General features: G+C 41.0%; 1 protein-coding gene across 1 annotated transcript in view; it reads left to right on the plus strand.

The window, feature by feature from the left end:
• Positions 1–27,632, plus strand: part of CFTR (CF transmembrane conductance regulator) — a 159,977-nt gene that overhangs the window by 38,287 nt on the left and 94,058 nt on the right. The window contains exons 6-10 of the mRNA XM_066591817.1: positions 9,498–9,661; positions 10,746–10,871; positions 12,647–12,893; positions 15,487–15,579; positions 16,221–16,400. Coding sequence (XP_066447914.1) covers positions 9,498–9,661; positions 10,746–10,871; positions 12,647–12,893; positions 15,487–15,579; positions 16,221–16,400 — 810 coding nt within the window. The remainder of the gene's footprint in view (positions 1–9,497; positions 9,662–10,745; positions 10,872–12,646; positions 12,894–15,486; positions 15,580–16,220; positions 16,401–27,632) is intronic.

Consider the following 27,632-nt stretch of genomic DNA (forward strand, 5'->3'; position numbering starts at 1 on the left):
TTTTTATTTTTACCCGTGTGCGACAGCATGAAATTTGAATGATGAAAAAAAAAAATTTGACATGTTCGTGCACTAATACGCTGCATAGAGGCTAGTGTATTTACGCATGCGCCATCTGTTTTAGCCCTAGGGGCTATAATAATCATTGCCATATAACGGGACAAAACGAGACCCTGGATCTCATTGAGCTCAGTGGTTTAGATCGCATGAGGATTCTTGCCTGTTAAGTGTATGTCTAAAAAAGATAGGGAAAGATAGGGCAGGACCCATCTTCCTGCTATTTTCTTCAAACGCCTGCGCCATGCTGTGGAGTTTGAGCGGCTAGCAAGGGGGAAAAAAAACTTTTTCATGCACAATTACGCTTCTTTCTGGCGAGCGTACTTACACATACTGCATTTTGTGCACTAAAAAATAGGTCGAGATCTGTATTTTCGAGCAGCAGGGAATTTCAGTGGTTGATGTCCTGTCTTTTTAGGTGCAATTTTTTTTTTTTTCTGCGTGGCTAAAATTTCTTCATCTGAATGTTTCAATAGGGAATAGAGATGAACGAGCATACTCGATAAGGCAAACTACTCGAGCTAGTAGTGCCTTATTTGAGTACCTGCCCGCTCGTCTCTAAAGATTCGGCTGCCCGCGGGGGGCGGGGAGCGGCAGGGGAGAGCGGGGAGGAACAGGGGGGAGATCTCTCTCTCCCTCTCTCCCCCCCGCTTCCCCCTGCTCACCGCCGCAACTCACCTGTCACCCGCGCCGACAGCCGAATCTTTAGAGACGGGCGGGCAGGTACTCGAATAAGGCACTACTCGCTCGAGTAGTTTGGGAATCATTCGTTGTAATGGTTGCATTGTTTTTGCGCATCTAAGTTAGCTACACAAATTCCCTCATGTGGATGAGCCCTTAGAAAGTAAATGTTACCATTTTTGTATCAGCTTCATGTGCACTTTTTTGTTTTGTGCTTTATAACCTTGAAGTTTGTCTCCTTTTTATTTTTCTATTTAGTCTTTTTTGTTTTGGGAAAATGATGGATAATGATGACGATAAATATGAAATACATCTGCTGGGGCAAAACATCTCTCCTTCTCATCTAGCAGTTTTCCTTATAAAGTGGAAAATAACAACGGGTTTTGCTGTATGCTACTCTTCAAGGAGTTTAAATAATTCTTTCTTTATTGAAATAACTTTTAAGAAAAAATGAACACAACAAGCTTGAGAAGTATCAACCCAAGTCTGGAACATAGGCTTGGTAAATAGGGCATGGTGTTCAAACAAACAAGCATTTAAAAAAATGTATACAGTTGAAGTAAGGCCAATGTTTCATAAGAATGGGGTTCATACTTGTGCGGGATTTGTGTGTCTCAGAATGCACAAATTTCACGGGATTTTGATGCCCCCGTGTAAAGCCGGCCGCTCTCACACAGCCTGCTTTTTACCGCGATTAGCGCAGCGTTTAAAATGTGCGCTAATTGCAGTAGAATGCTCCAATTGATTTCAATGTGGCCTTGCAGACTACCGCTCAGACGCGGCGTTTCTTACACCACGATTTTCAAACGCTATCTGTTCTATTTTCGTGCTTTTAGCGCTTGTTAATGAACTTCCCAACCCATCACAATGATGAGATGCGTTAAAAAACACTATAACATGCATTTGTGAACGCATGAGTGAGAGCGGCCTAAAGGTATATGTATACAGGGAAAAGATGAATAAGTATTCAGAGTAAGGTGTCGACCACTACTGAAAACAGATGAAAGGGTTAAACAAATCAGGGTAATGTATCATGTTGTCCTTTGTAGCCTACAATGAATGGCTGAGTGCTCCCTTTGATTGGCTAAGCTCTGTGACCAATCACAGGCAGCGCTCAGTTGTCATTCAATGAATGGCTGAGCACTGCCTGGGATTGGCTAAGCATTCAGACAATCAGACCCAGCGCTTTCAGGAGAGCTTTCTGAAAGAGCTTCAAAACACTGCAGAGACAAGTCGCGCCAGACCCCCACACCGTCGGACAGGTGATGTATATATATTTTTTTATTTTTTACACCAGTTAGGGATGATTTTCAGGAAAGAGGTTATATTTCAAGCCCTTCCCCGAAAATGAGAGTGGCGGTTTCCTGCATCCCATTGCTTTCAATGGGGCCAGCGGCTGTAGCGTCGCATGGGTGAGGTCTAAGAGAGAAATCAAAGGAGTTCTTAGGGTGGTTGACTTAATCAAGAGCCATTTTTTGCACGAGGAGGGGGTCCACCAGTGTTTAATTTGATCCAGAGTCGTTGCTGAAAAAAAAAAGTTTAATATCGGTGGGGGAGGAGGGGGCCTTCATACCTCTTATTTCATAGGGATTAGCTAGAGTAGAAAATTTAATTCTAGCATGAGATACTCCCCATATGAAATTAATGAGAATAGTGTGAAGCTTGGTAAGGACAGAATTTGGAATAGGGATCACTAAAGTTCTATAATATGGAGAATAAGTGCAAAACCATAATTGTAACTGCTGCTATCCTTCCCACCCAGGAAATAAAAGTTTAGGAAAGTTATTTAAAAGTTGTGGGATGTGATTAGGCATGGACAAGTAATTTTTAGTTAACGTAAGAGAGCTAGAACTTGTTAGGTGAATACCTAAATAAGTTATGGAATGGCTGTTCCATTCATATGGGAAAGAATTAATTATATGATGCTTAGTTTTATCATTGATCCCAACATTTAACAATTGAGTGGGGTCGGTAACGTTCCTCTTCGTCTCCCTTCATTCATAAGTTCTCAAGGAGTTTCATATACATATATTTTCTATAAAAAGATGTTTAGTAATAAAAAAGAGGTCACTTTTTAACTGCCAACCTTATTTCTATGGCTTTCCACAGCTGTCCAGAGACATGTAAAGATTTAGTCTGTGTTTTAGTTTTTTCCCCCCAAATTTTAAATGTAATCCAGTTATTTGTATATTAGCATATCTTATATATACTAAGAAATAAAGGGATTTTACCTTAAGGCCCATTTACACTGAAAGATAACCGCTCAAATATCGCTCAAACAACAGTTTGAGTGATAGTTTTGAGCGATCATCTTTGCATAACTCTAAGTAGCTAAAAATAAACATATTGTTAAGCAGAATAGCTCAGAGAACAAAGCAGCTGTTTTGTATATGCAAACAGCTGCATCGTTCTCTGAGCTTTCAGCTGGTGCCCCGCTAAGAACTGACAGCGGTATACCAGCTGAAAGAATCTTATCAGCGCCGCCTATTGAGAAAATCAGCTTGCGGCGCTGATAAGAGTCATCGGTGATTTCACGAATGTGAATAGTGCACGAAAAGTGCACGATGGCATTGCATTTAGACACAACGGTTATCGCTCAAAAGATGCCTTTTGAGCGAATTTTGAGCGATAATCGTTGTGTCTAAATGGGCCTAGTTTCATTAGTTTCAGCCTGTACTAGATCTGCGCTTATAATTTAGTTCCAAAATCTCCCAGCAATCCTTGCTGGTTCAATAGGAAGATGAACTAATGCCTTAACTGTAAAAATCGGAGTAATTTTAAAAACTCATTTGATTAAGTTCACATGGGTGAGTGCGATATCGGGCCGTGATTCACAAATCTACAACAGATTTGACTACAGTGCAAAGTTAATTTAAGCACAATACACGTGAATAAGGGTTTTTCAAATGTATGTGTAGCAGAAACATAGTAGCGCTGATTTCAGAGCATGCTGCAATATTCTGAATCTACAATTTACCTATCATCTTGTGGAATTGCTGAGTCAAATCTGCCAAAAAATTACGGAGATTAACTGAATTTAAAGGAAATTGTACAAAGTGATACCAGTGATTCTGGCAGACTGTAGTAATTTTCTTGGAGTAGCATAACTTTTACATAGTGCCAGAACCTGTTCCTTTGAGTGTTGATAGATATATCCAGCATATGCTCTTGTGATCTGCATTCTGATATGTACAATAATTATGACCCATTATTGTCGGAAATACAGTTTAGATAGCTGGCAGCCGGATGCTTGTGGCCTGCATAGGAAATAAGCCTATCATACCAATGTGCAAAATAGTATGGCAAATCTGTATTACATGCAAATAAGGGAGACAATATTGATCCCTTGTCAACTGGAATAGTTGGTGCAACAAACACCGTTGAGCATCTTACATACTTTCTAAGTTTATCTAGTTTCCTCTTCCAAGAGAACATCATTGAGTCAGTTGGTGACATGACATCTTAAATCATGAATATTGATGTTCTTTTGTTTTTTTTTGCATGAACTTATAAGGGTTAAACTTGTATGCATACAGCAAAATCATAAAGTGAAATAAAAATGTCAGCAATATCACATACTAGAGATGAGCGAGTATACTCGCTAAAGGCAATTGCTCGAGCGAGCATTGCCTTTAGCGAGTATCTCCCCCGCTCGAGACTGCAGGTTCGGGTGCCGGCGCGGGGGAGCCGTGAGTAGCGGCTGTCAGCAGGAGGGAGCGGGGGGGAGAGAGGGAGAGAGAGATCTCCCCTCCGTTCCTCCCCGCTCTCCCCCGCAGCTCCGTGCCCACTTCTGGCACCCGAACCTGCAGTCTCGAGCGGGGGAGATACTCGCTAAAGGTAATGCTCGCTCGAGCAATTGCCTTTAGCGAGTATACTCGCTCATTTATACACATAACCTATAAGGGCTCAGGATATTGGGAAGGCTCACCATGTTGATATATTGTGGATTATGTATTTTATGGTTTACTACTTTTTAAGCAAGTAAAATGCTTTGGCATGTCATAACAGGAGAACATCATTACCCTAGTTCCGTATGATTTATGACATTCTCTTAGTTAGTCACTTTGTTGTATAAAGAATTATGGGAATAGTTTGTTCCGCCATTTACTTTGTTATATGATACATATGCTATCTGGGAGGAATTAACCACGGAAACAACAGGATGTTATGTCTGCTTGCCCTATGTGCTTTCCTTCTTCGAAGTAGTCATTAAGAAAACGTGTCCAATTTCTGTGACTGGTGACACCTTTTGTAAAAAGGGAATGTTCCAGTAGGTCCACGAACATGATAGATATGCACTGATGTGCCAAAAGTCATGGGATAGCAGTATGCAAATTGATTATAACAGGTGACAGTTTAGGAATGCCCACATCTGTGTAAGTTGTGAGGTGTTATCTTGTGAGTAAAGTTGAATACTGACAAGCATGTTCAAGGCAAGGTGATTTTCATTATCGGAGTTTGAATTAGGCATGTTGGAGGGGTGGCAAATGGATGGGACACTCCATTTCTGGAGATTAGTGGAGATTAAACGTTCCTCGATTCAGTGTCACATGTGTACCAGGAATATGTCATAGTGGCCACCCTCAAGTGCTTGGTGATTGAAACTGGCTGCATCTGGCTAAAATTGTCTGTGTGAACAGACAAGTGACTCCAATGCAGGAGGCCCCACATGCATAACCTGCAGCTCAGTGTGGTGATCTTTGCTTCCATGGGATATAGGAGCAGAAGACCCACCAGAAGGCCTCTTTTAACTCCTGACACCGATTACAGTATCTTACCTGGACTTGTGATGTGCTGAGTCACATTAACAATTTTTTTTGCACTGATGGTAGGATTCGTGTGTTGGGTAGACTCCATGAAGCCATGGACCTCAGTTGTCAACATGACACTGTGCAGGCTGGTGGTGGTTCCATACTGGTGTGGAGTGTGTTCTCATGGCATGGGTTGTGTCCATTGGCCCACCTCTACACATACTTGACTGGTGCTTGCTATGTTTTACTGCTTGGTGACCATTTGCAGCCCTTCATGGACTTTATGTACCCCCAGTATGATGGGATATTCTAGCAGGATAATGCACTGTGCCATTGGGCCAAAGTTGTCCAGAATTGCTTTGAGGAGGGTTCCTACGGTGTCCTGCACGTTTGCCCAACAAGAGTCCAATCAAGTATTTATGGGATGTGGTGGAGAGGTCCATTCACACCCAAGATCCTGCACCTGCAAATACCACAAGTTATGGGTAGCTATGCAGACTTTATCTAAATCATAAGTATATTTGATTGTGAGTTCTTATCAAAGACTAACCATATCAATTTCCTTTTATTAAGCTGTAGTATTTACATATTATTATTGCCGATAAAAGGGTGCACATTAACATATTAAAAGAGAAAAGAAGTAAAAATAAAGGGCCTTTTACACTGGACGACTGTCGGGCAAACCTGCACGGGAGCCAGTATCGTTGGCTCTCAGCGGTGTGGCTGCAGGAGATTTTTCTCCTCTCACTCCCCCGCCCCTCTTCATTGACATAACACAGCGGACGTTTATGCTGCATAAACGATGGACGATGAGTTGATCGCTCATTTGTCAGTGTAAATAGCGGCTGTTCTGTACTAAATGGCCGCTGTGTTATGTCAATAGAGAGGGGCAGGGGAGCGAGAGGAGAGAAATCTCCTGCGGCCGCCCGCCCCCTGGGAGCAAGCCAGCACTACTAGCCCTCATGCAGGAGCACAGGAGCGAGGACACACAGGGACGAGTGTCTGGCATCATTTGCCCTCCATTCGTCCCGTGTAAACCCACCTTAGAACATGAAAAAAGAACTTGTTCATTGGAGACTGTCTTTTTTTTGAACTCTTTAAATATAATATTATGGAGTCCGGAAGGAATTTTTTCCCCCCAAATGGACTAATTGGCTTCTGCCTCATTGGGTTTTTTTTTTGCCTTCCTCTGCATAAACAAGGGGGGAGGGTGGAAACAGGGAGAGCTAGATGTACATTGTCTCCCTTCAGCCTAACCTACTATGTTAATATAGCTCCCAGGTTGCTAGTAAATCTATACATGTACAGTCTGTTGCTCTGGTCAAAATGGTACACTCAGCTGGCTCTGCACAGAATCATTATCATCTCTTGCAAAAGTAAAATCATAGCATTATAAGAACCATGTTCCATCAGAAGAAAATCAGTAAGGCCTCGTTCACATGGGTGTGGTTTTAGAGCAGAATAGACACGTGGAAAAATCACTTCTAATAGAACCAATGGTTTCCTATAGAAACGTTCAGATGAGGGAATTTTAGACGCGCAAAAAACTCGCACCTTCCAAACATTGGAAATGCGATTGCAATGCTCACATCTGAAGTCTGTGCTGCGAGAAAATATAGCACCTAACCTATCTTTGGTGCATGATGTGTAGGAGTTTCCATAGACTCCTATGAGAGCTGCATAACACGCAACATGTAGCTCCTGATCATGTGATGGGCAATAGCTCAATAAATTAAGCTCGGGACTTGATAGCTGGAAGTCGCCCCCCCCCCCCCCCCCCCATTCATGCGATTTTTCGTGCAGTTATCTATGATTTTTTTCATGTACCTAAACTGTGCTAAAACCACATCCGTGTAAACGAGTCCTAATATTGGCACCATGCTAACAACTATATCACAAACAGCTGTCTCTTTACCTCTGTCTTAGAGCTCTATGGTCACCCTCGAAGAACTTGACTTTGCACTAGTAGAATATCATTGCCATTTTCACACTCCGTTTTAATCTTTTGATTCACTATTCACTGTATTGGTTATAATTAGTAAACTTACAATTCATTTTATTTGCGTCACTACAGTCAAGAGGCTACTAATATTTTTATCAGACTTTGCATGGACTATTTTCCTTAATGTCTTATCGTAATATGCCTGTTAGAGATGAGCGAGCATACTCGCTAAGGGCAATTACTCGATCAAGCATTGTCCTTAGCGAGTACCTGCCCGCTCGGAAGAAAAGGTTCGGCTGCCGGCGGGGGAGAGCGGGGAGGAACGGAGGGGAGATCTCTCTCTCAGCCGAACCTTTTCTTCCGAGCGGGCAGGTACTCGCTAAGGACAATGCTTGATCGAGTAATTGCCCTTAGCGAGTATGCTCGCTCATCTCTAATGCCTGTCTATTTATTACATATCACCTCTGCCTGTTACGGGAAAAGTACTAATTACAATGTAATACTTATTCTAATTTGTTGTTTTAAGATGTGTATGGAGAACATTTGAATAGAGAGTTAAAAATAATTGGATTTCTTAAGCAGCTGAATTAATTGATTCTGGTAATGAAAGCTATATTAGGTAATTACTGTTTTCCAATTTGCATATGCTATTATTTAACATGACTCCAAATATTTGGTAACTACTTTGCAGAACATTTTGCATAATATTCAAGTGCCCACATAAAAAAATGCAAACTAAGTGAAAATTTCAAATATTGAGTAAAACTTTTTAAGAACAGCATGTGACTTTTACGTACAGCATAAAACCAGTTATATAGAATGTGTGGAAGTTAAGTACATGTTGCTGTAGCTTTTCTTTAGTCAGTGTTAATTGAAATGTTGATCTTATGTTAACATAGTTTGCATAACGTAAAGTCTATGCTAAGCTATAAATTAAGGATCATAACTGACAGTTGAGTTTTTACCATTTCATAAACTCATTTCAGAATCTTCACATTTACACATTGCCAGCAGGCTTACACCTAATGTAGATGGATGTAATGATCACATGTTTATCTGTTGGTTTTCTAGATGTAACAACCGTATAATCAATGATGAAGCTGCCAGATATGCGTGAGGCATGGGTGTAACTAGAAGCTCTTGGGTCCCAATGCAAAATCTGTACCAGAGCCCCTTACCTACCATGTGGCATTTATAATACTGGTGTCTTCTTATGTGATGGAGAAGCTTTTGGGAACCCTAAGGCTTCCTGTCCACGGCCAAGGTGGAATATCGCTAGCGATATTCCACCGCGGGGGACGAGAGCTGACAGATCTCAGCGGTGAGCCTATCTAACAGATAGGCTCACCGCGGAGAATCACAGCATGCCACGATTTAGATCCCGCGAGCGGAGAATTGCTATGATCGTCTGCTTGTGGACGCCGGCTCTGCACTTTACATAGCAACGCTATGGAAAGCTTTACGCAGCGTGATCGCCGGCAGATCATTAGGCTTCAGAGCACGGTAGCAACTGATAGCTACACCCCTGGCATGGTGTTTTCCTCATAGCAACTACTTTTTGATGGTTGTATCTTGGCACATCTATCCTTAACTCTGTGGATGGGTAACTTGTTAATACCACTTTGATATGAATATTTTGGCATTGCTTGTGGTTTGGCATTGTTACTCTCTAATTTCTACTGTGATTTGGAAATCTTTCCTGAGGGACGATTATCTAGTCCCTGGGCAGTGTGCAATACATTGATTTCTTCTGTATTTTTTTTTTTTTGCACTTGGGCAGCATGCGATATATTGATTCTTTCCATATTTATGCATTTTTCACCAGGATGATGCGTGCTATTATATTCTTCATATAACTTACACCATCCGGGTTGACCTTTTATATTGGTTTGGCTGTTATGTGTACACTTATATACATCATATTATTCTCTGACTGATATCTGTTTTTTTTTCTTGCCATGATTTTAAGTGTTTTTAATAAAGCTTTTATATGTTTATCTATTATGAGAGTGTGGATTTCTTTATATTGCTGCTTCATTAATCTATATATATTCTTCATTTGACAGGGGTTGGCCTTGGCTCATTTTGTATGGATTGCTCCACTTCAAGTGATCCTTTTGATAGGTCTCATTTGGGACTTAATTCAGGCTTCTGTTTTCTGTGGTTTGGGCTTCCTTATCATTCTGGCATTCTTTCAGGCATGGTTGGGACGAAGGATGATGACTTATAGGTATGATCTTACTGTCCTTTCTAATTTATTTATTAAACACGGTGTAATTTAAGTATATCATTGGCACTATAATTCTAGTTGTGTGCTATTTCGGTGCTAAGCTGTCTTACGCATACTGTATGCTGTATGTGACATACAGTACCACCAAACACTAGCACGTTGCCAAAGTAAGCATTACTATTGATACTAATCTGATGCATGACTGCACCACTGTCAGGTCAGCGATACTTGGGTGCAGGCCTCTTCCTTCACAAGGTTTGGATATCACCCTATATTTAAATGATTGGCTCGCTGTCAGGGATGCCAACAGTCCAGAAATTCCTGGACAGTCCTTAAAAATAAGGAATTTTTTCCCAGTGTCTGTGAAAAAAATAGATGCTTCTGTGATTTTTTTGAGGCTGGTGGTCCTTGTGCAAATCATTCTGATTATAAGTATCATCATTTTACAGCTCACAGTAAGTGCTGGTAATGAGTTCATATCAGTATCTGACCTATAAGCATGTATCACTTATAATCTCGGTAATTGATTATGGTTTTCCAATTGTCTGTAAAAAATATTAGCCGTCCGTGATTTTTGCATAAATTGTCCAGAAAAAAGAAAAACTCCGGTTGTCAATCCTGCTTGCTGTAGGCTTTTGAATTGCAGTACTTGTGCACATGTGTTATTGCCAAAGGGGAGGCTATATTACATTCAACTGAATTCCACTATAATAACCATAGAGAAGTAGCAAACATTACCTTGACATTTAACGCTTTATGATAACATCATGACAATAAACTACAATGCTGTAAATTAGGTAATCATGACGCATCAGTGAAGTTAACTTTTGCTACATCTGTATGAGTCATAGAATTATTTTATAGAATCGCTACATTATCACAGAATGCACCAAATATTCAATTCTTATTTGCAGAAATAGGCTCAAACAATGATATCTTACAGAATTATATCATATGATATACCTATATAATGCAAGCAAGAATGACCAATTTGTAGAATTGATATGCAGTATTAATACAGTATTTTTACATACCCATTGATACATATACTACATATTTTATTGTTCTTGGTAATGTTTTATAGAGACAGAAGAGCAGGCAAGATCAACGAGAGGCTTGTGATCACTTCAGAAATTATTGACAATATACAGTCGGTAAAATCCTACTGTTGGGAAGATGCAATGGAGAAAATAATTCACACACTCAGGGAGTAAGTGCAATGTGTGCTAATTCTTATCAGACAGTGCTTCATTCACAGCCAGGCTGTGATTATTGTGCTAGCACATATGGTCATCTCTAATGTGAAGCATCCTGAGGTCATCAATAGCTTTGGACTGGAAACCACTTTAATCCATGAATGTCTAAAATGATCAAGCTGTCATTTGTCTTTCTGTCTATCATTTAGTTGCAAAATATGAAAACGTAATAAATGTTCTGAGTGATAACATGCATTTAATGCATTGTATATGTTACAGGCAAAGTGTGAACGGTAGTCATTGTATAGAACGCATGAGTATTTTATGGAATGCCTAACATGTTTTAGGCAAAATATAAAATAACAAAAAAAATTCATTCTGACATTATATATGTTACAGGCAATGTTTGAAATGAGTCATTGTATAGAATGCCTAGGCAATCTGTAGAATGCCAAAAATGGGATGTCAAAGTATGAAATGATGAATATTTTACAAATGTTCTAGGCAATCTATGCAATGCCAAAAGGTGAAATGGCGAACTATACAATACTCTGCCAGCAGTGGACTGGGCATCCCATTATTTTCCTGCACCAAAAGATACAATTCCACTCTTTGTACCATCAACCCCCATTATCTTCTTCCAGTGTCCCACAATCCAATTTTCATCCTTCTCCAAGGTGCGCTACTACAGTCCCACAGTGAGTCACGACTGACAGCCAGCTCGGGTCTTTTGCTGTCTCGCATCTCCACTGCACTCAGGCTAACAGACAGTTCAAACTCCAGAGACCGCAGTGCCTGGAGGCTGCATGCAAGGGTGGGCAGGTCTGTTTTCCATCTGTCAATATAATGCTGCCTCCACATAATCTTGGGACGTGGGTCCTCTTCGGCTCCCCTACCTGTGTCTCCAGCAGTGCTGTGTCTGCTGTCGGGACTTACCAGGACGGGAGTCTGGACCTATCCAGTTCCTCACCTTCACATATCTGACTTAGGGTTCGTTTACACTGGCATAACCTCAGTTATGCATTTCCATTTTTCTGCTCTATTTGAGGAGCAGAGAAACAGAAAGAAAAATGGAATTAAATTTCTCAGTTTTGTTCCCCATTGATTCCAATGGGTTTTAATTAAAAATGGAAATATTTCCACTTAATTCCATACCGTTTCATTTCCATTTTTGAAATGGAAGAGAGAAACAGAAATGCATAAGTGACGCCAACGCCAGTGTAAACGAGCTCTTTACATAGAAAAAGAGAGATACAAAGGCAGGCTCACTTATTTTAGCGGGGCTCCAGAGAACTTAGAGTGAGGCAGGTACTTTGCGCCACTAGGTCAATACTGTTTTGGTTTTTTTCTATGCAATGCCTGCATTTCACACTTTTTCCGTAACATACAGGGGGGGTGGACAAAATATGGAAACACCATACAAAATGCATGCCTTAAATTACATGGGATTCTAAATCATATTTCAATAAGACATGTGGAGAATGATTTTAAGTGGAGGTAATACAACACAGATTCTGTTGGGCAGAAGTGAACATCCACCCAGGCAACAACGTTCCATTGATCAGGGGTTTGAACCACTGAGCTGGCTCCCAAAACCACGCAGAGCAGAGAAAGAGGTGAAGTAAATACAAATTTGGTGGGGAAGCTCTCAGCCAAGCAGGGGTCAAATGGGCAGCTCAGTGCTAATGATTCAAATCAGATGCATTTCGTACTGTTTTTCCATATTTTTGTTCACCCCCTGTATATCAATGTGACTCTGAAACTCACAACTTGGTTTGCTTTTACACAGGACTGAACTAAAGCTCACCAGAAAAGCTGCCTACGTGAGATACTTCAACAGCTCGGCCTTCTTCTTTTCTGGCTTCTTTGTGGTGTTTCTTTCCATTCTTCCGCATTTACTAACTGATGGGATTACTATCCGAAAAGTCTTCACCACCATTTCATTCTGCATTGTTCTACGTATGGCTGTTACACGCCAGTTCCCCTGGGCTGTGCAGACCTGGTACGACTCTCTGGGAGTTATAGATAAGATCCAGGTATGCATGTCCATGTGCTGAACAATAGGATCAAGACTCAGAGAAGATTAAATCATAAAATAATGAACCTCCACATTTACCACACAGTATTTGTATTTATGTGAACTCACTCAATCAATGATAATGAGATTTCTCAAGCTAAAGTGGAAGTTTTCCTGTTCTCTTTACCATATATAATACTTTAATATATTGACATGTCAATATGACCTTTGCCTACTTCATGCTCTACTTCCTCTGTGGCGGAGATGAGTGATTTCCATACCTTTCTGCCTTAAAATATGTTCACAGAATTACGTTAAGGCTGGTTTCACACGGGCGGATTCCAATTGTGGTACCTACATGTAGAATGTGCAGCAAACGCGGGCATTGTATAGCTTAGCGACAGCACGGTCAAAAAAAAAAAACAGTCAAAAAACCCCCCAAACTACTGCGCTCGACTGACAGTGAGACACCGCGGTCATACGCACTACAGAAAATTTAGATCTGCTGCGGGCCTCCCGCATGTGGAGTTTGGTCCACCCGTGTGAAGGCGGCCTGAAGTTAATTATTGTCTCTTCATAGTGCCCGTTTTAGAAACATTTGGATTCGCTAATATTCAGAAATGATATATTTAGAGACATTCCCTACCTTAGTGTATTTTTATAGAGCGCTCAAGAGGTAGAGTACTACCCAACCTGCTGCCTCCTTTCTGTTTTCTGCTTGGTAAGAATATGAAGACCTTAGTACATCTGATGCAGACTATTTCTAAGGCCTCATCCACATAGTATTAAATCCATGTAAAAAATCTGATGCAGATTTACCTCATATTTGGGGATGAAGCTCTGAAGTTGAGAATCATATTTCTGCTGTTGGTTTGCATTTAATCCACACATGCATTCGCTCTTTTTAGTAGGGATAATGTGCATTATGATTTCCTAACAAGAACGGTCGTGTCAAATTAGTTTTTTTTTCCAAACATGGATTTGAACTCAATGGAATACAAAAGATGCTGATTTCAGCATAGAATTGCATTGGAATCTACACACAAAAAAAACATGTGCATGGAACCTTAGGAATACAACCATTCTGATTCAAGTGATTCACAGCTGGTTTAGCGCTGTGTGGACAGACAAAAAATAAATTTAGATGATAAACCTCTTTAAATCTCATTACTCATTTGCTCACGCCACTTAAAGAGGACTTTTTTAAATTTAATATTTGCATACTCCGTAAAATAATAGTTTTTGAGCATTTTTCTTAGGACTCTAAGGTCCTATACTGTCCAAAGAACTGTCCAGTTGTCTGGATGCTCCAGAATTGTCATTACATTGGAAATGCAACTACTGTATTTACCATGGGTGTGTTCAGGCAGAAGAATCCAAAGTGTATTTTTCTGTGTGGATTCTGCTTCTAAAAATCCGCAGCTGAGCTGTAGAGTTCTGCCATGGCTATGTATGTGTAGGGGCATGGATCTACACATAGCGTTAGCCCTTTTCAATGGGCAAATTGGTATGCGTAATTCCTGATGTGGATTCCACATGGAAACAGCGCAGAATCTGCTTCAGGAAGTGACAGGTTGAAATCCGCAAGTGCAAAATTCCATGTAACAAAATGCAGATCAGTGCAAATTCTTCGTCAAACTCTGCTGCAAAAATCCTCAGTGAACATGCCCTAACACAGACATGTTAAGACAGCTGACAAGTTATTTCTCGACCAAGGGTAGACAACCTTAGATAGAAGGAAATCTAATGATATTTATTGCTTGAAGATCTACTTGGTACCAAGTTGCAACAGGTCCATGGGAGTCAGAGTGTGTAAGTTATCAGGGGCATTGAGGGGGACTGGTGATACACAGGGTGTATGTTAAATCCAACATAGCCAAATCATGGAAATCACTTATAGACTGCAGCAGACTACATGCAAATTAGCATTAAACAGTCCTATGGGCTTGCAGTCAGCGCTCCAATGCTCCTTCCTGGCTTAATTGACATTTCCCTGGCGAGAGGTTGTGGAGGCTGCCGGTGAAGTACAGTGCCCAGAAAGATGCCAATAAAGCCAGTAGACGCAGGGCTGGAGCATTGACTGCGTGACTCTTCCGGGTGTAGTCAGCTCCCACATGATTGGTCATTGAATTTGAATATAGTGTGGCATTTTATAGAATGATTAATGAATTCTGTGATTTGACTACATTGAATTTAGCATACAGGGACATGTTTAGAAGCATTATTATGTTGTGTAATAAAGCATTGTGTGGACAGTGACCCCAACTCTCCCACCACTACTAAGAGCTCTGCAGAGGTTCAAAGTGGCATTTGGGCCACAATCTACTTGGCGCCTATCAGCAATTGACCTGTTGATCTGGATTGACAGGTTGCCAACCCCAGCTTTAGTCTATTTTGTAAGTCTTTTCCTATGTGAAAATGTAATTCTTCTACTATGCTCAAAAATTACTTGACATACCTGGAATTCTCATAAACCCTTCGGAATGTGTGAAAAACAATGAGCTGATTGTCGAAACTGAACAGTAGGGTTGCTTGGATGACATGTTGTTTGTTTCCACTTAGGTGCTAAAATAAATGTTAGTTAATATATTTTAATATTCTGTATTTAACAGGACTTCTTGCAAAAAGATGAATTTAAGACACTGGAGTACAACTTGACAACGACAGAAGTGGTCCTGGAGAATGTAACTGCCTCCTGGGATGAGGTCTGTATGCAGACTGCTTCTGGGTATACCATTAAATATGCAGTTTTCCACGATTCTTGCCATAATTTTTTGCAACCATTTTTTATTAAATGACAGAAAACTCGTGTTTACAAGAATGTTTATTTAGTTTTTTTGTCACCCTAAACATGTGATTATATTTCGTAATATTTCCATAACTGTCAAAATGGAGGAATCAGGCGTTTGTCGTAATCACCATATATGCTTAGGCTAGACTCACGTGGGGCAGACTGGATTCCACATGCAGGAGACCCACAGCGGATTCCGTCTGTGAGCCTGGCCAGTCACCCCACGTACCTGATTTTTCTGTAATGCAGATAACTGCGGTGGCTCGCTGTCGGTTATGTGCAGTACAGGTTTTTTTTAAAAATCTTTGTATTTCCTGCGCTGTTGCTAAGTCATAACGCAGATACCCACAGCCCATACGCAATGTTAACTGAGTATGGACCATGGTTCGGATGGCTTCAATGGAGGCTGTTTGCGCAGAGTCCACGGCAAAATAGAAAATGCTGGGATTTTTCTTCCACTCACGGAATATGCAATTCATATCCGCATCATTTTCACTGCTCTTTTTTATGCAAGGCACTCATCATTAAAATATTTCTTCCATTATTTTCATACAGGGGATTGGAGAAGCTTTTGGAAAAGCCATGCTTCAAAATGGAGGCAGCGCTTCGAAGGATGACCCTAATCTGTTTTTCAGTAACTTCACATTGCAAGTTACTTCTGTGCTTTGCAACATCAGTTTTACCCTGGAAAAGGGACAGCTGTTGGCAGTTGCAGGTTCTACGGGATCTGGAAAGGTATTTGTATATATAATATTTGGATGTTATTTAGTACCAAAAACTAATGCTGTCACGTTAACAGCCTGTACATGTCATGTAAGTCAGGCATATATATCTGTGTACTATAAAAACCTATACTGATATATACTGTACTATACCCTCAGGCCTGGAGCGTGCAGATATATCCTGGAAGAGTTTAATGTACTTACTTGTTTCCTGGTGCTTGTATAGTGCTGACATAATACACAGTGCTGGACATAGATAGTCATCACTCACATCAGTCCCTGCCTGCAATGGGACTCACAATCCAATTTTCCTATCTCACACACATACATGCTAGGGCCTCTTTCACAAGAAGCCAGGTAACCTTTCTGTATGCTTTTGGAGTATGGGAGAGAATTGGTCTACACCAAGGAAACTCACGCTAACACAAGGAGAAGAGATAAACTCCATGCAAATGTTCCTGGTCAGCTTCATACCTGGAACCTCATTGCTGCAGGGCAACAGTGCTAACTATTGAGCACACAGTGTGTTTGACAAGTCTACATCTGGGTACCTTTTCTGATAGCACTGAAATCCGCAGTTTGTTGCACTGTTCAGAACTTCCCCAAAAAGTTGAAATGATAATGTAAACTTTTTGATGCATAGGCAATCAGTAGGAAACAGATCTGAATATATATTTGAACCTCTTAGCCACATGTGATGTGCATGTATGTCACATGTGCACCAGGAGTGTAAGGAGTAGGCTCAGGAGGTCTGTTATACAGTTGACACCTACCAGAAATGGCCAGGATTAGAGATAGCTCTTATCTCGGCCATTTAACTCTACAAATGCCATGGCCGTTCGGTATTAACAGGGTGCAGAACAGTTGTCAAGGAGGCCAGAGCGTTGGTGTAGGCCTCCAAGCCTCTTTCAGGGTGTAATAGGATGACTCAGCAGACACAATACACAGTAATATGGACGTACTGCAGTGTATTGTGCAAATAATTAAGTGACCATGCGCTCAAGTCCCTACTGAAACTAGAAAATAAAGAGTAAAAAACAGTGATAACATTTTTAAAAATGCCAAGAAAATATTAAAATAAAAAACTAATCTTAATAGTTAAAAAAACATAATCTGTAACCTTAAAAGTGCAAACTATGAAAATATTTTATTTATTCTGCATGGTGAATGTCTTAAAAAATACAGAATACTAGAAAGTGAATGCTATAAAAAGAAAACGTAAAGGTCAATAGTGGAGTTGTGTAATTTTCAGATCTACACACAAAATAAATGGTTCCATTTAAAATACAACTTGTCTCACAATAAAACAGGTTCTTACGGCCATGTTGATGGAAAAACAAAAAAGTTATAGTTCTGGCAAGGTGAAGATGAAAAAACAAAAAAGTAAAAAATAGCCAAGCGAATGAATTTCCATTCATCTTCACAGTGTATATTTGGGTCTAGCTGAAATCAAAAGAGGCCAAAACAGATATACGCCAGTGGTTACCATAGACTCCTATGGGAGCTGGGGAAAAAAAGGGAGAGGGAGGAGTTTAGCAGTGTCCAACGCTGCAAAAAGCTTACAAGTGGCTCTATTTAGGCTTTTGAAGTCATCCTGAGGATTTATACAGAGCGAGGGTTTTCCGAGATGTGACATATTTTTTTGCTAAAAACGACGCACCTGGTCATGTGAATGGATGAAAAAACCCTAATTAAACTCAGGACTTAATCACAGAAAATCGCCTATTCATACAAAGTTATGGCATGGACGAGAAAACGCATATGCACATGTGAAGGAGCTCTTAGGCTGGTTTAATGCGAGTGCATTGTAATATGTCCGTAACACAGATTCGTATTACAGATGAGTTGCAGATAGCATTACAACCGTATGTCATCACCGCTTGCTCAGTATTTGTCTCCGTGTACTTTATGTTATACTGGATAAATACTGATACTTATTTGCCCAATAGAGAATAGTATAAATACGGAGGTAAATACTGGGAAAAAGGGTCATGCTGTATTTTTAAAATGCGGCTATGAAGAATACGGCCATGTGAATAGATAAATAGAGTTACAATAACATATGTCTGTCTGTAGAACACAGACCAAATACAAAGCTAAAACCTGCTCATCTGAAAGCGGCCTCAGGCTAATTTCACACAGGTGAGCGTAATATCGGGCCGTGAAACTCAGCTTGATATAATGCTCAGGAACAAACGATTTCCCCACAGATGCGAGGCGTCTTTGTGTCAAAAACACCTCGCATCATTTCAGGGAAGTAGCAAGCAGCAAGTATTTCCCATTGTTTTCCTTGGAAAACCTCACATAGCTCTCCCCTGCACCCCACACACCGTACAATGTGTATTTGCCGGCCCTTATTGAAAACAATGGGCGAGGTGTTCAGAGGAAACGCCCAAACACAGGGCATGCTGCAATTTTTTTCCCGCATTCCGATGCAGGAATAAATGACTCGTGTATATGACCCAATTCAAAGGAATGGGGTTCATATTTTGTGCGAGATTTGTGCATTTTGCAACACACAAATCTCACACGATTTTCTTGTTGTGTGAAAGCGGCCTCAGTAAGTGTTCAGTGTATAAGAAATGTGCAGTTAGCTCCTTGGCTCAAATTCATACCACAGATCGTAATACGGCAATGTGCATGTGGCCTAATTGATTCCGATGGCTCAAAAGAAAAATAGCTAAAAATTGATACTTGTGTTGCACCAATATTCAGTGCAATTTGGTTCAATAAAAATGTAAAATAAATAAAATGTGGTAGCAAAAATACTAGTATAAACATACAGTAAGTCCAGACCGGGCACATGACACACCGTCCAAAACCAGGCAGCCATGCAGGCCGCCAAAGTTTTCTAGAAACTTGTCAAAAATGTACTATTTATTGCCTGTTTTTTATTAATGGCCACATGATTTTCTAGGTAAACCTACTAAACTGATGAAGGAACCTGAACGTTCCCATAGGAAACCATTGGTGCTAATAGCCATGTGTTTGTTACGTGTAGGATTTTTGCGTGCCTAGCTCCCCATGTGACAGAGGCCTTAAGTTTAATATATTTTTATCATAATATCATTGAATTAGAACAATTGATTGTTGAAGGTCTGTAGCAAATCAGTTCTATTTGGTAACTACCTCTATCCAAACATTTCACACAAGTGTCTGAACTAATTTGTGTGTACATGTGATATGTTACGTTATTTTATGAGGTCTAGGAAATGCGCTAAATTGTTTCCAACATGAATTATGATTTACTCTTACTCATAAACCCTTGGCTTGCTGTGAACGACAGAACAGAAATGAGATAAGGCTGGCACTAAATGGATCTGCGTAACACCCGCCCTGTATTTCCCAACTCGTAGCTTTGATCAAGGTTCCTGTCTACTAATTAACTGAAGAATTACAGCAGCTTTCAGCGTGTGATCTGTAGTCAATCCTCTGATATCTACTGAGGTGACATCTCACAGTATGATTTTTAAAAGGTGATATCCGGAGTTATCAGTTACAGCCCTAGAGATTACCTACTGACAAGGGCAGTACAGAGTATTTTCTCACACAATATTGCATACCTCTCCGTATGACCTATTTCACCTGCTATGCAATGGGTTCTTCCATTAATCACTAAACATGATTGTTCTCAGTAAGAGAAACCAGGTATTCTTGTAGATAGGATACCTTTTAATGGCTAATAAAAATACATGATGTTATAGTGAGCTTTCAAACCTACTCAGGGTCCTTCCTCAGGTATAATGAAATAGATGCGAAAACTTAGATAGATAGATAGATAGATAGATAGATAGATAGATAGGAAAAGGCACAGATATGGTGTGATAATTTGCATTTACAACACAACCGGAACTGGATGGATAGAGGAGTAAATGCTTAACTAGTCCACTGATAAGGGATGTGAAAGTTTTATGGTCTCTAAATTGGTGTTAGGGGGTCACCAGGCCAGCGTGTTATCTCTGCTCTAGATTTTTTTATATTCTCCAATGATGCATATGAAGCCACTTCCAATGTTGATTCTGGCCTTGAGAGTGTCAATGATGGTTAAAAACTTGTACTCCCAAATTTTTCCATGACGTTGAGATTTGAAGTTCCCTTTTAATACAGTAACCTTCCTATGTTCTATGTTGTGTCTGTGGCTAGATAAATGCTTAGCCACAGGTAATTCTGTCTTTCTTTCATTCTTTAATTGTGTGGCGGTGAGACCTCATCTTCGCCTTCAGGCCTGATTCTCCAACATAAAGGCCCCCAACAGAATATTTACTGCACAGAATCAGATACACAACATTGGATGTGGAACATGTGAATGTCCCAGGGATCTTATAGTCTTGCTGTGTGTTGGTGATTAGTTCTTGCATTCCCACTTTCAAAAAATTGTAACTTTTTATTTTTTTGTGGATAGGACTATATTAGGGCTTCTTTTTGCAGGGTTACCTTTAGTTTTTATTGGTAGCATTTTAGGGTTCATATGTAGAGATAAGCGAGCATACTCGCTAAGGCAAACTACTCGAGCGAGTATCTAAAGATTTGGGTGTCGGCGGGGGGCGGGGAGCGGCAGGGGAGAGCAGGGAGGAACGGGTGGGAGATCTCTCTCTCACTCTCTCCCCCCCACTCCCCCTGCTCACTCCCTCAACTCACCGGTCTTCCCTGCCGGCACCCAAATCTTTAGAGACGAGCGGCCAGGTACTCGCATAAGGCACCACTCGCTTGAGTAGTTTGCCTTAGCAAGTATGCTCGCTAATCTCTATTTATATGACTTTATCATTTTTAATTAACTTTTTTCTTGGAGCTAGGCTGACCCAAAAAAGCGCAGTTTTGGTATTGCATACTTTTTTCTGATATTGTTCACTGTGTGGGATTAATAATGTGATATTTTACTAAACTAGACCACAGTGATACCAATTTTTTTGTATTCTCTTTTTATTTTTGATGTGACAACTGGGACAGGGTTTTTTTTTAAATTAAAAAGTCGTTATTTTAGTTATTTTTACTCTTTTTGTCCCCACAGTTAACTTGAACTTTGATCACTTACGCAGTATAATGCAATACTATGGTACTGCATTATACTGTATTTTAATAGGCTGCCTATTAAAGACTTGCCACATGCATGTTTTAATAGGCAAACAATCATGACAGGCCCCAGGCCACCATGACTCTCAGGCCTTAGTCAGACGGGCGTTTTTTCGCGCGATTTGCGCATCGCATGTCGCATGCGCATGCGCAAATCGCGTGACCGGAGGCGAAAAAGCGCAGGAAAAATCTGCACCTAGCCGCGTTAATCGTCGTAGCAAAACGCCCGTCTGACCGGAGAAAAATCGCCGTGCGCATCAAAATGCGCATGAAACTTAGACTAACCGGTGAAAAAAATGATTTTGGTGCGCACATAAAACGCCGAACGCAGATAGGCGCGATCTGCGAATCGTCGTGCCCTATAATTTATCGCATATCCGCATAAAAAGCGGACATGTGACCGATACCATAGCGAACCATTGGTTCTATATATGCGCGAATCGCATGCGCGTGCGCAAATCGCGCGAAAAAACGCCCGTCTGACTAAGGCCTCAGGTGACAACCCCACGTTCTTATCGCAACGGGGCCGTTTCGGAAAGTTAAATGCCACTGTCATCATTGACAGCAGCATTTAAAGGGTTAACAGCTGTGATCCGCGCTTTCTCAGTCCTAACTGCACATGCCCTGTGCACTTAGAATGTATATAGCTGTCAACAGCTATAGATATTTGTTACATTATTTCCTTCAGCTATATTACTGCATGAACCAATTTCCTGCAGAATTAATAAAGTGGGAATAACCACAGAATGCTCATAACAGTCCGCTTCCTCTCTACACATGTGCAGCTCGCCTGTCTCTTAAAGGACCAGCACATGCTCACAGATTTTCCATCCCTAGCCAATCCAGACAAACCCTGCCTATTTAATGCACCCTGGCCAAATAGGTGCTCTCTGACTCTGACTACATTCTGATTTGACCCTTACTTATTCTACTCAGCTTTTCCATCTTCTCTATTCCTGACCTCAACTTGTTTCTGGACCATGGTATATTTGTGTGCTGCTTGTTCTGATCCTTGGCTTGTTATGCTGTTACACAATCATTCTGCTTACCACGATCTTGGCTTTGAATCATGACCACATCTCTGCCTGTTGCTCTAGTACCATTCTATGGTTACCCTGACCAGTTTGCATCAGCTGCCACAACACAAAGACTACTTTTGAGGTAGAATCATAGAATGGTAGAGTTGGAAGGGACCTCCAGGGTCATCTGGTCCAACTCCCTGCTATGTGCAAGATTCCCAGGTAACAGCCTGGGAGTCTCCACAGCAAAGATCAGATCCCAATTGGTGGGGTTAAAGGAAAAATACTAGGGAACTGCAGTTGCTGTTGCTCAGGAGTCACAGTGGGTCTATACCTGCTGTTCTGACACTGAGGAATCAGGCTGTAGTACATGCTGCCCATAGAAGACTATACAGATGGGAAGCAGCAGAGGAAGCAGCTACAGAGTAAGAACCCTTTAATACTGAACAATTATCATTGAGATTCTCGCTGGATTGCCGGAATCTGAATGAATCATTTGGTGTAAATGCCTGCACAATCTGAATGACAATTCATTTGTCGTTCAGATTGTGCAGGTATAAAACTCAAATGATGATTGGCCTGTGCATGGAGGTGTTTTCTGTGAATGGAGGTGGGTGGGTCAGAACGATCTCCTTCCTGCTCTGCTTCCAAAGCACAGGAGTGATCATCGCTGTGACGGCTGTCGAGTGCTTCTGCGCCCAACAGTAGTGTGTAAAAGGGCCGTAAGAGAGAGGTAGAAAAACACACACAGCAGCACTGCTGTTGACTGTAGTATTTTAGGTCAACACAGTGTTGATTTCACAGCTACACTGCTCAGTACTGCTGTGTAATGTCCTCCACCTGCAGCTGCGAGCCATGGAGATAGAATCCTGCCAGTTTCTCCCCTCCTGGATCTTCTAGAGTGTCTCCCTGTTAGGAAGAGAGCTGTCACTGCATATAACATGGCTGGAGAGAGGCAGGTGAAAAAGTTGGGGGAAACTAAAAGACTCCAATCAGTTACCTGTGAGTTACTGGATTTGTTCATTCTGCTCTTGACTGCAATTCATTATCTAATGTTATAATTATTGATTATTAGAATTTGGCCAGTCTGAGGTGTAGTGATACTCTGCAGACCACCTGTGTGCTGACTATTATATGATCACTGCATTCTGTCTCAGTATGGTGGTAATATCCACTTACATTATGGTGGTAATTTTTGTATTTCTGTAGTGCTCAGCAACAGCATGGTGGTATTATTCAGCTAGGTCGTGGTGCTGTTATGCAGTCACAGTGAGGGAGGGTTATCCAGTCACGGTATGGCGGTGTTATCCAGTTACTGCTAGTATTTGGTCACTGTATTTATTGTAATTTGGGGCTAGTGCACATTTATGGATATAGATTCCAAATTATGCTACCGCATAGTGTGTCCTGTATTTCGAAACACATCACATAACTGCTGGGGAGCCAAGTCCATACCATGGAACACCAGGACCAAGCTGTGCACTATGAAGCAAACCCATATATATATATATATATATATATATATATATATATATATATATATGCTATCATTAGTGCAATATCACAACTGTTGATAAATGATTGTTAAAAAAAAAACCTATATCAGAATGAATTCTTAGAAATGAGTGAATCATGATGATAATTGACTGGTGTAAATGTGCCTTTAATGGGTTCATACTCAGACTTAGGGGCAAGGGTATAAGTGGCAGGACCATATTTACCTGAGTGCTAAACATGACCCTGGCTAAAGCAACTCTTCAGATTTCTACCTTTTTTACTGATCATTAGTACAGACTGCAATGAACTACAAACCAAATACAGTAAAAACTCTTAGAGATGACTACCCAAAATTGCAATGAGAATGTGCTCTGGATCAAGGGGTGGTCTTCTGAAAGAGGTGGTCTTTTAGAGAGCTTTCCCTGCATGCATTTGTTTACCCCTGAAGACTTGCTTTTATGATTTTTTGATGATGCTTTGTAATCCATTTTCATGTTTTTTTTTAGTCTTGTTTTTAACTTTTACAATGTATTACTCTTATGCATCGGAATTTCATGCTCTAATTTTCACATTTGCTCACCACCTACTTAGCAAATACCTATATTTAATTGAAATGCATGTCTAGATACTTAGCATGTGATTGCAAGATTTAGTTTGCCAGTGCTGTTCAACTGCAGATGTAAAAAGATATACTGGAACATATGCTTTATTCAGGACCTCCGTTCTCCAACTCATTTCTCAGTCCCCTTCTGAGTCGTAAGCCCATAACGCAATCTGCCGTACATATACGGTGAATGGGCACAGTGTTTGTATGGAGTGGGCTCAGGAGCTGAGCTCTGTTTTTGACAGCTGGCACCCAGCCACAGCGGACGGATTGGAGATGTCGCCAATTGCAGCCATTGAACAGTACTGTCAGTGGCATTTAAATGGCCAACAGAGAGAGGGGCTTCCTCTGTCTTTCGAATGAACCCCGCGACAAGACCATGAGGTGCTGTTCATTTTCCTAAGGCCTTGTAAAGACCCCCAGGGCTGCCATAGATTTCTGCCTATTAAGTCCTGCATCTGCATACTGCATCACAGATGGGGAAATAAAAAATTAAAAACAATCACAGAAAATGGCCGTTGCTTACTGACTGAGGAGTGCATATAGATGCATCCTCCTCTCACCATGCAGGTAGCTGACTACCAAATGGAGGAGCCAATTACACCTGTGAGGGCACCGATAAAACAACCACTCACACTGCCTCCTGATATTGAGGGGGGTGGATGCTTGGCGTATACTCCCACACATAGTGGATACAGAGTGCCAGACCATTCTGATATATGTAGTTCAGCATGCAGACCAGCAACCTATTAATGACGCCATGATAATTCGGCGGGTTGCCCTGCATTTCCATCAGTGAACCACATTGGTACTGCCACCCTGGGCTCCCCCTGGAGTCTCAATGCCACACTGCATGTGAATGATAGATAATAAATGCAACGCATTGGTTAAATGTTGGCCAAGATACATGAGCCCACTAACCACTTCACGGTTCCTTGCATTGTAGTGGGTCCCTACACTAATATAAATGCATCACAGAAGGGGAAATCAAGAATTAAAAACAATCACAGAAAAATGGCCGTTACTTACTGACTGAGGAGTGCATATAGATGCATCCTCCTCTCACCATGCAGGTAGCTGACTACCAAATGGAGGAGCCAATAACACCTGTGCAGGACACCGATAAAACATCCACTCACACTGCCTCTTGATAATGAGGGGGGTGGATGCATGGCGTACACTCCCACACCTGCATGGTGAGAGGAGGATGCATCTATATGCACTCCTCACTTAGTAAGTAACGGCCATTTTCTGGGATTGTTCTGCATCTGCATACTGAAACATTTTATCTTGGAGGAAGAATAGAATAATTATAAATGACTAATTAATAAACTACCATGAGGCATAACATATCAGGTTCTTGTCTTGCTTGTTTACTCCACATTTACTGAGTTCTTGTGTCTCTGAATAAGTAATATTTTACAAATATTTCACAGCATTCTAATGTGTTTTCTTATCTAACTTATGACGATACCCTTGTCAGAATTCCAGCATTTCTGCATGCTTACACTGAAATATTATTGCTACATATTTACTCACAAACTCCATGATAATTGTATTAGCTGTCAAAACCTTTATACGTACTGACGTAAGGTTGGTAGCATCTTACTATATCAATAGATTATTTGCTAAAAGGATGAACTTGTATTTCCACCTTTTGTAATTTAACTTAAGTTGGTGAGAACTTGTCTATAACTGACAATCTACTAACATAACATACCAAGAATATTGGCAATAACAATACTAAATATTTCATGGCTATGCCTAATGCCACATGCACACAAGCGGGCGTCCGCACGTACCTGCTTTCTTGAATCTTCATCTGTACTGCGGATGATCTGCATGGCTTGCTGCTGGACATGCGCAGTACAGATTTTTTTTTTTACTCCTGCTTTTCCCGTGTCACTTTTGCATAGCATGCTATGGGCCTTATTTGCTGTGGAATCCGGAGGCAGACGCCCGCTTCGGATTCCACAACTCAAATCCGCCCGTGTGCATTCACTCTTATTACTATGTTTTAACATGATATCATTTATATATTGTGTGTTGACTATTTCTTAGTATATCTATACATTACTGGGAGCCCAGTTTTTCTTTCTAACACAGAGCTTCAAATCCCCCAACATAGACACGGACTAAAAGGAAACCTGTCACCTCTAAACAGCACCATAAACTTGAAAAAAGTTTTGTTGCTGCTCAGTGAGGTGACGGGGAGCCAGGTGATGTATTTGTTATACTCACCTGCTCTCCCGTTCCTGCAGTGTCCCCAGTGAAGTCCGCGCATGGCATGAAACTCTGACTCTTTTCTAAATGCTGATTATAGGAGAACGTGCGCAAAGCGGTTTGAAAGGAGTCAGACTTCACCAGGGAACACAGTGGGAACGGAGGTGCGGGTAAGTATAAAAAATGCATTCGCCAGCTGCCCGTCACCTCCACAACTTAGCTTATGGTGGTGTTCGGAGGTGACAGGTTCCCTTTAAAGGTTGCCTACCGGTCAGTACATTTTTCACCCTTATCACTGCTTTATACTTAAGAGGATTATGTTTCTAAACATGTCCCTTCATCCCGTGTTCACTCTATGCTATGCAATCTGGAAAGGAACGGGTTAAAACAAAATCATATTAAGGAGGTCAGTGAGCCCAAATACAAGTATACCGCTCTGAGATGTGGTGTATTTTTTAATTCTACCATTTGCAGAGAACAGACATTAGAGGGAACAATGCCTATATCTATTCTTAGTTGCTGCATTACCAAGTAGAAGGCGTCAGTCAAAGAGTCATGGAGGTGGTGTCACTCTACTAAAGAGTCATGCTGGTTGGTTCCTGAACCACACTGTTTATGACGTGATTGGCAATCTCCATACTGGATACATAGTCATAAGCCAGAGTTCCTCAATATGTATAGTGAAGCCAGGTGCACTTGCATTGGGTTCATGTGCGCACTGTGCATGTGCTAGATGCCACCATACTATCAGCAGAAGAGTCCCTGTTCATCACTGTGAGTGCCCAGCAGAAGTGCATGTACAGGATTTGGAGGTGATGACCTAGCCCATCTT

Source organism: Eleutherodactylus coqui, chromosome 2, assembly GCF_035609145.1.
Source record: "Eleutherodactylus coqui strain aEleCoq1 chromosome 2, aEleCoq1.hap1, whole genome shotgun sequence".
NCBI classification, from domain to species: Eukaryota; Metazoa; Chordata; class Amphibia; order Anura; family Eleutherodactylidae; genus Eleutherodactylus; species Eleutherodactylus coqui.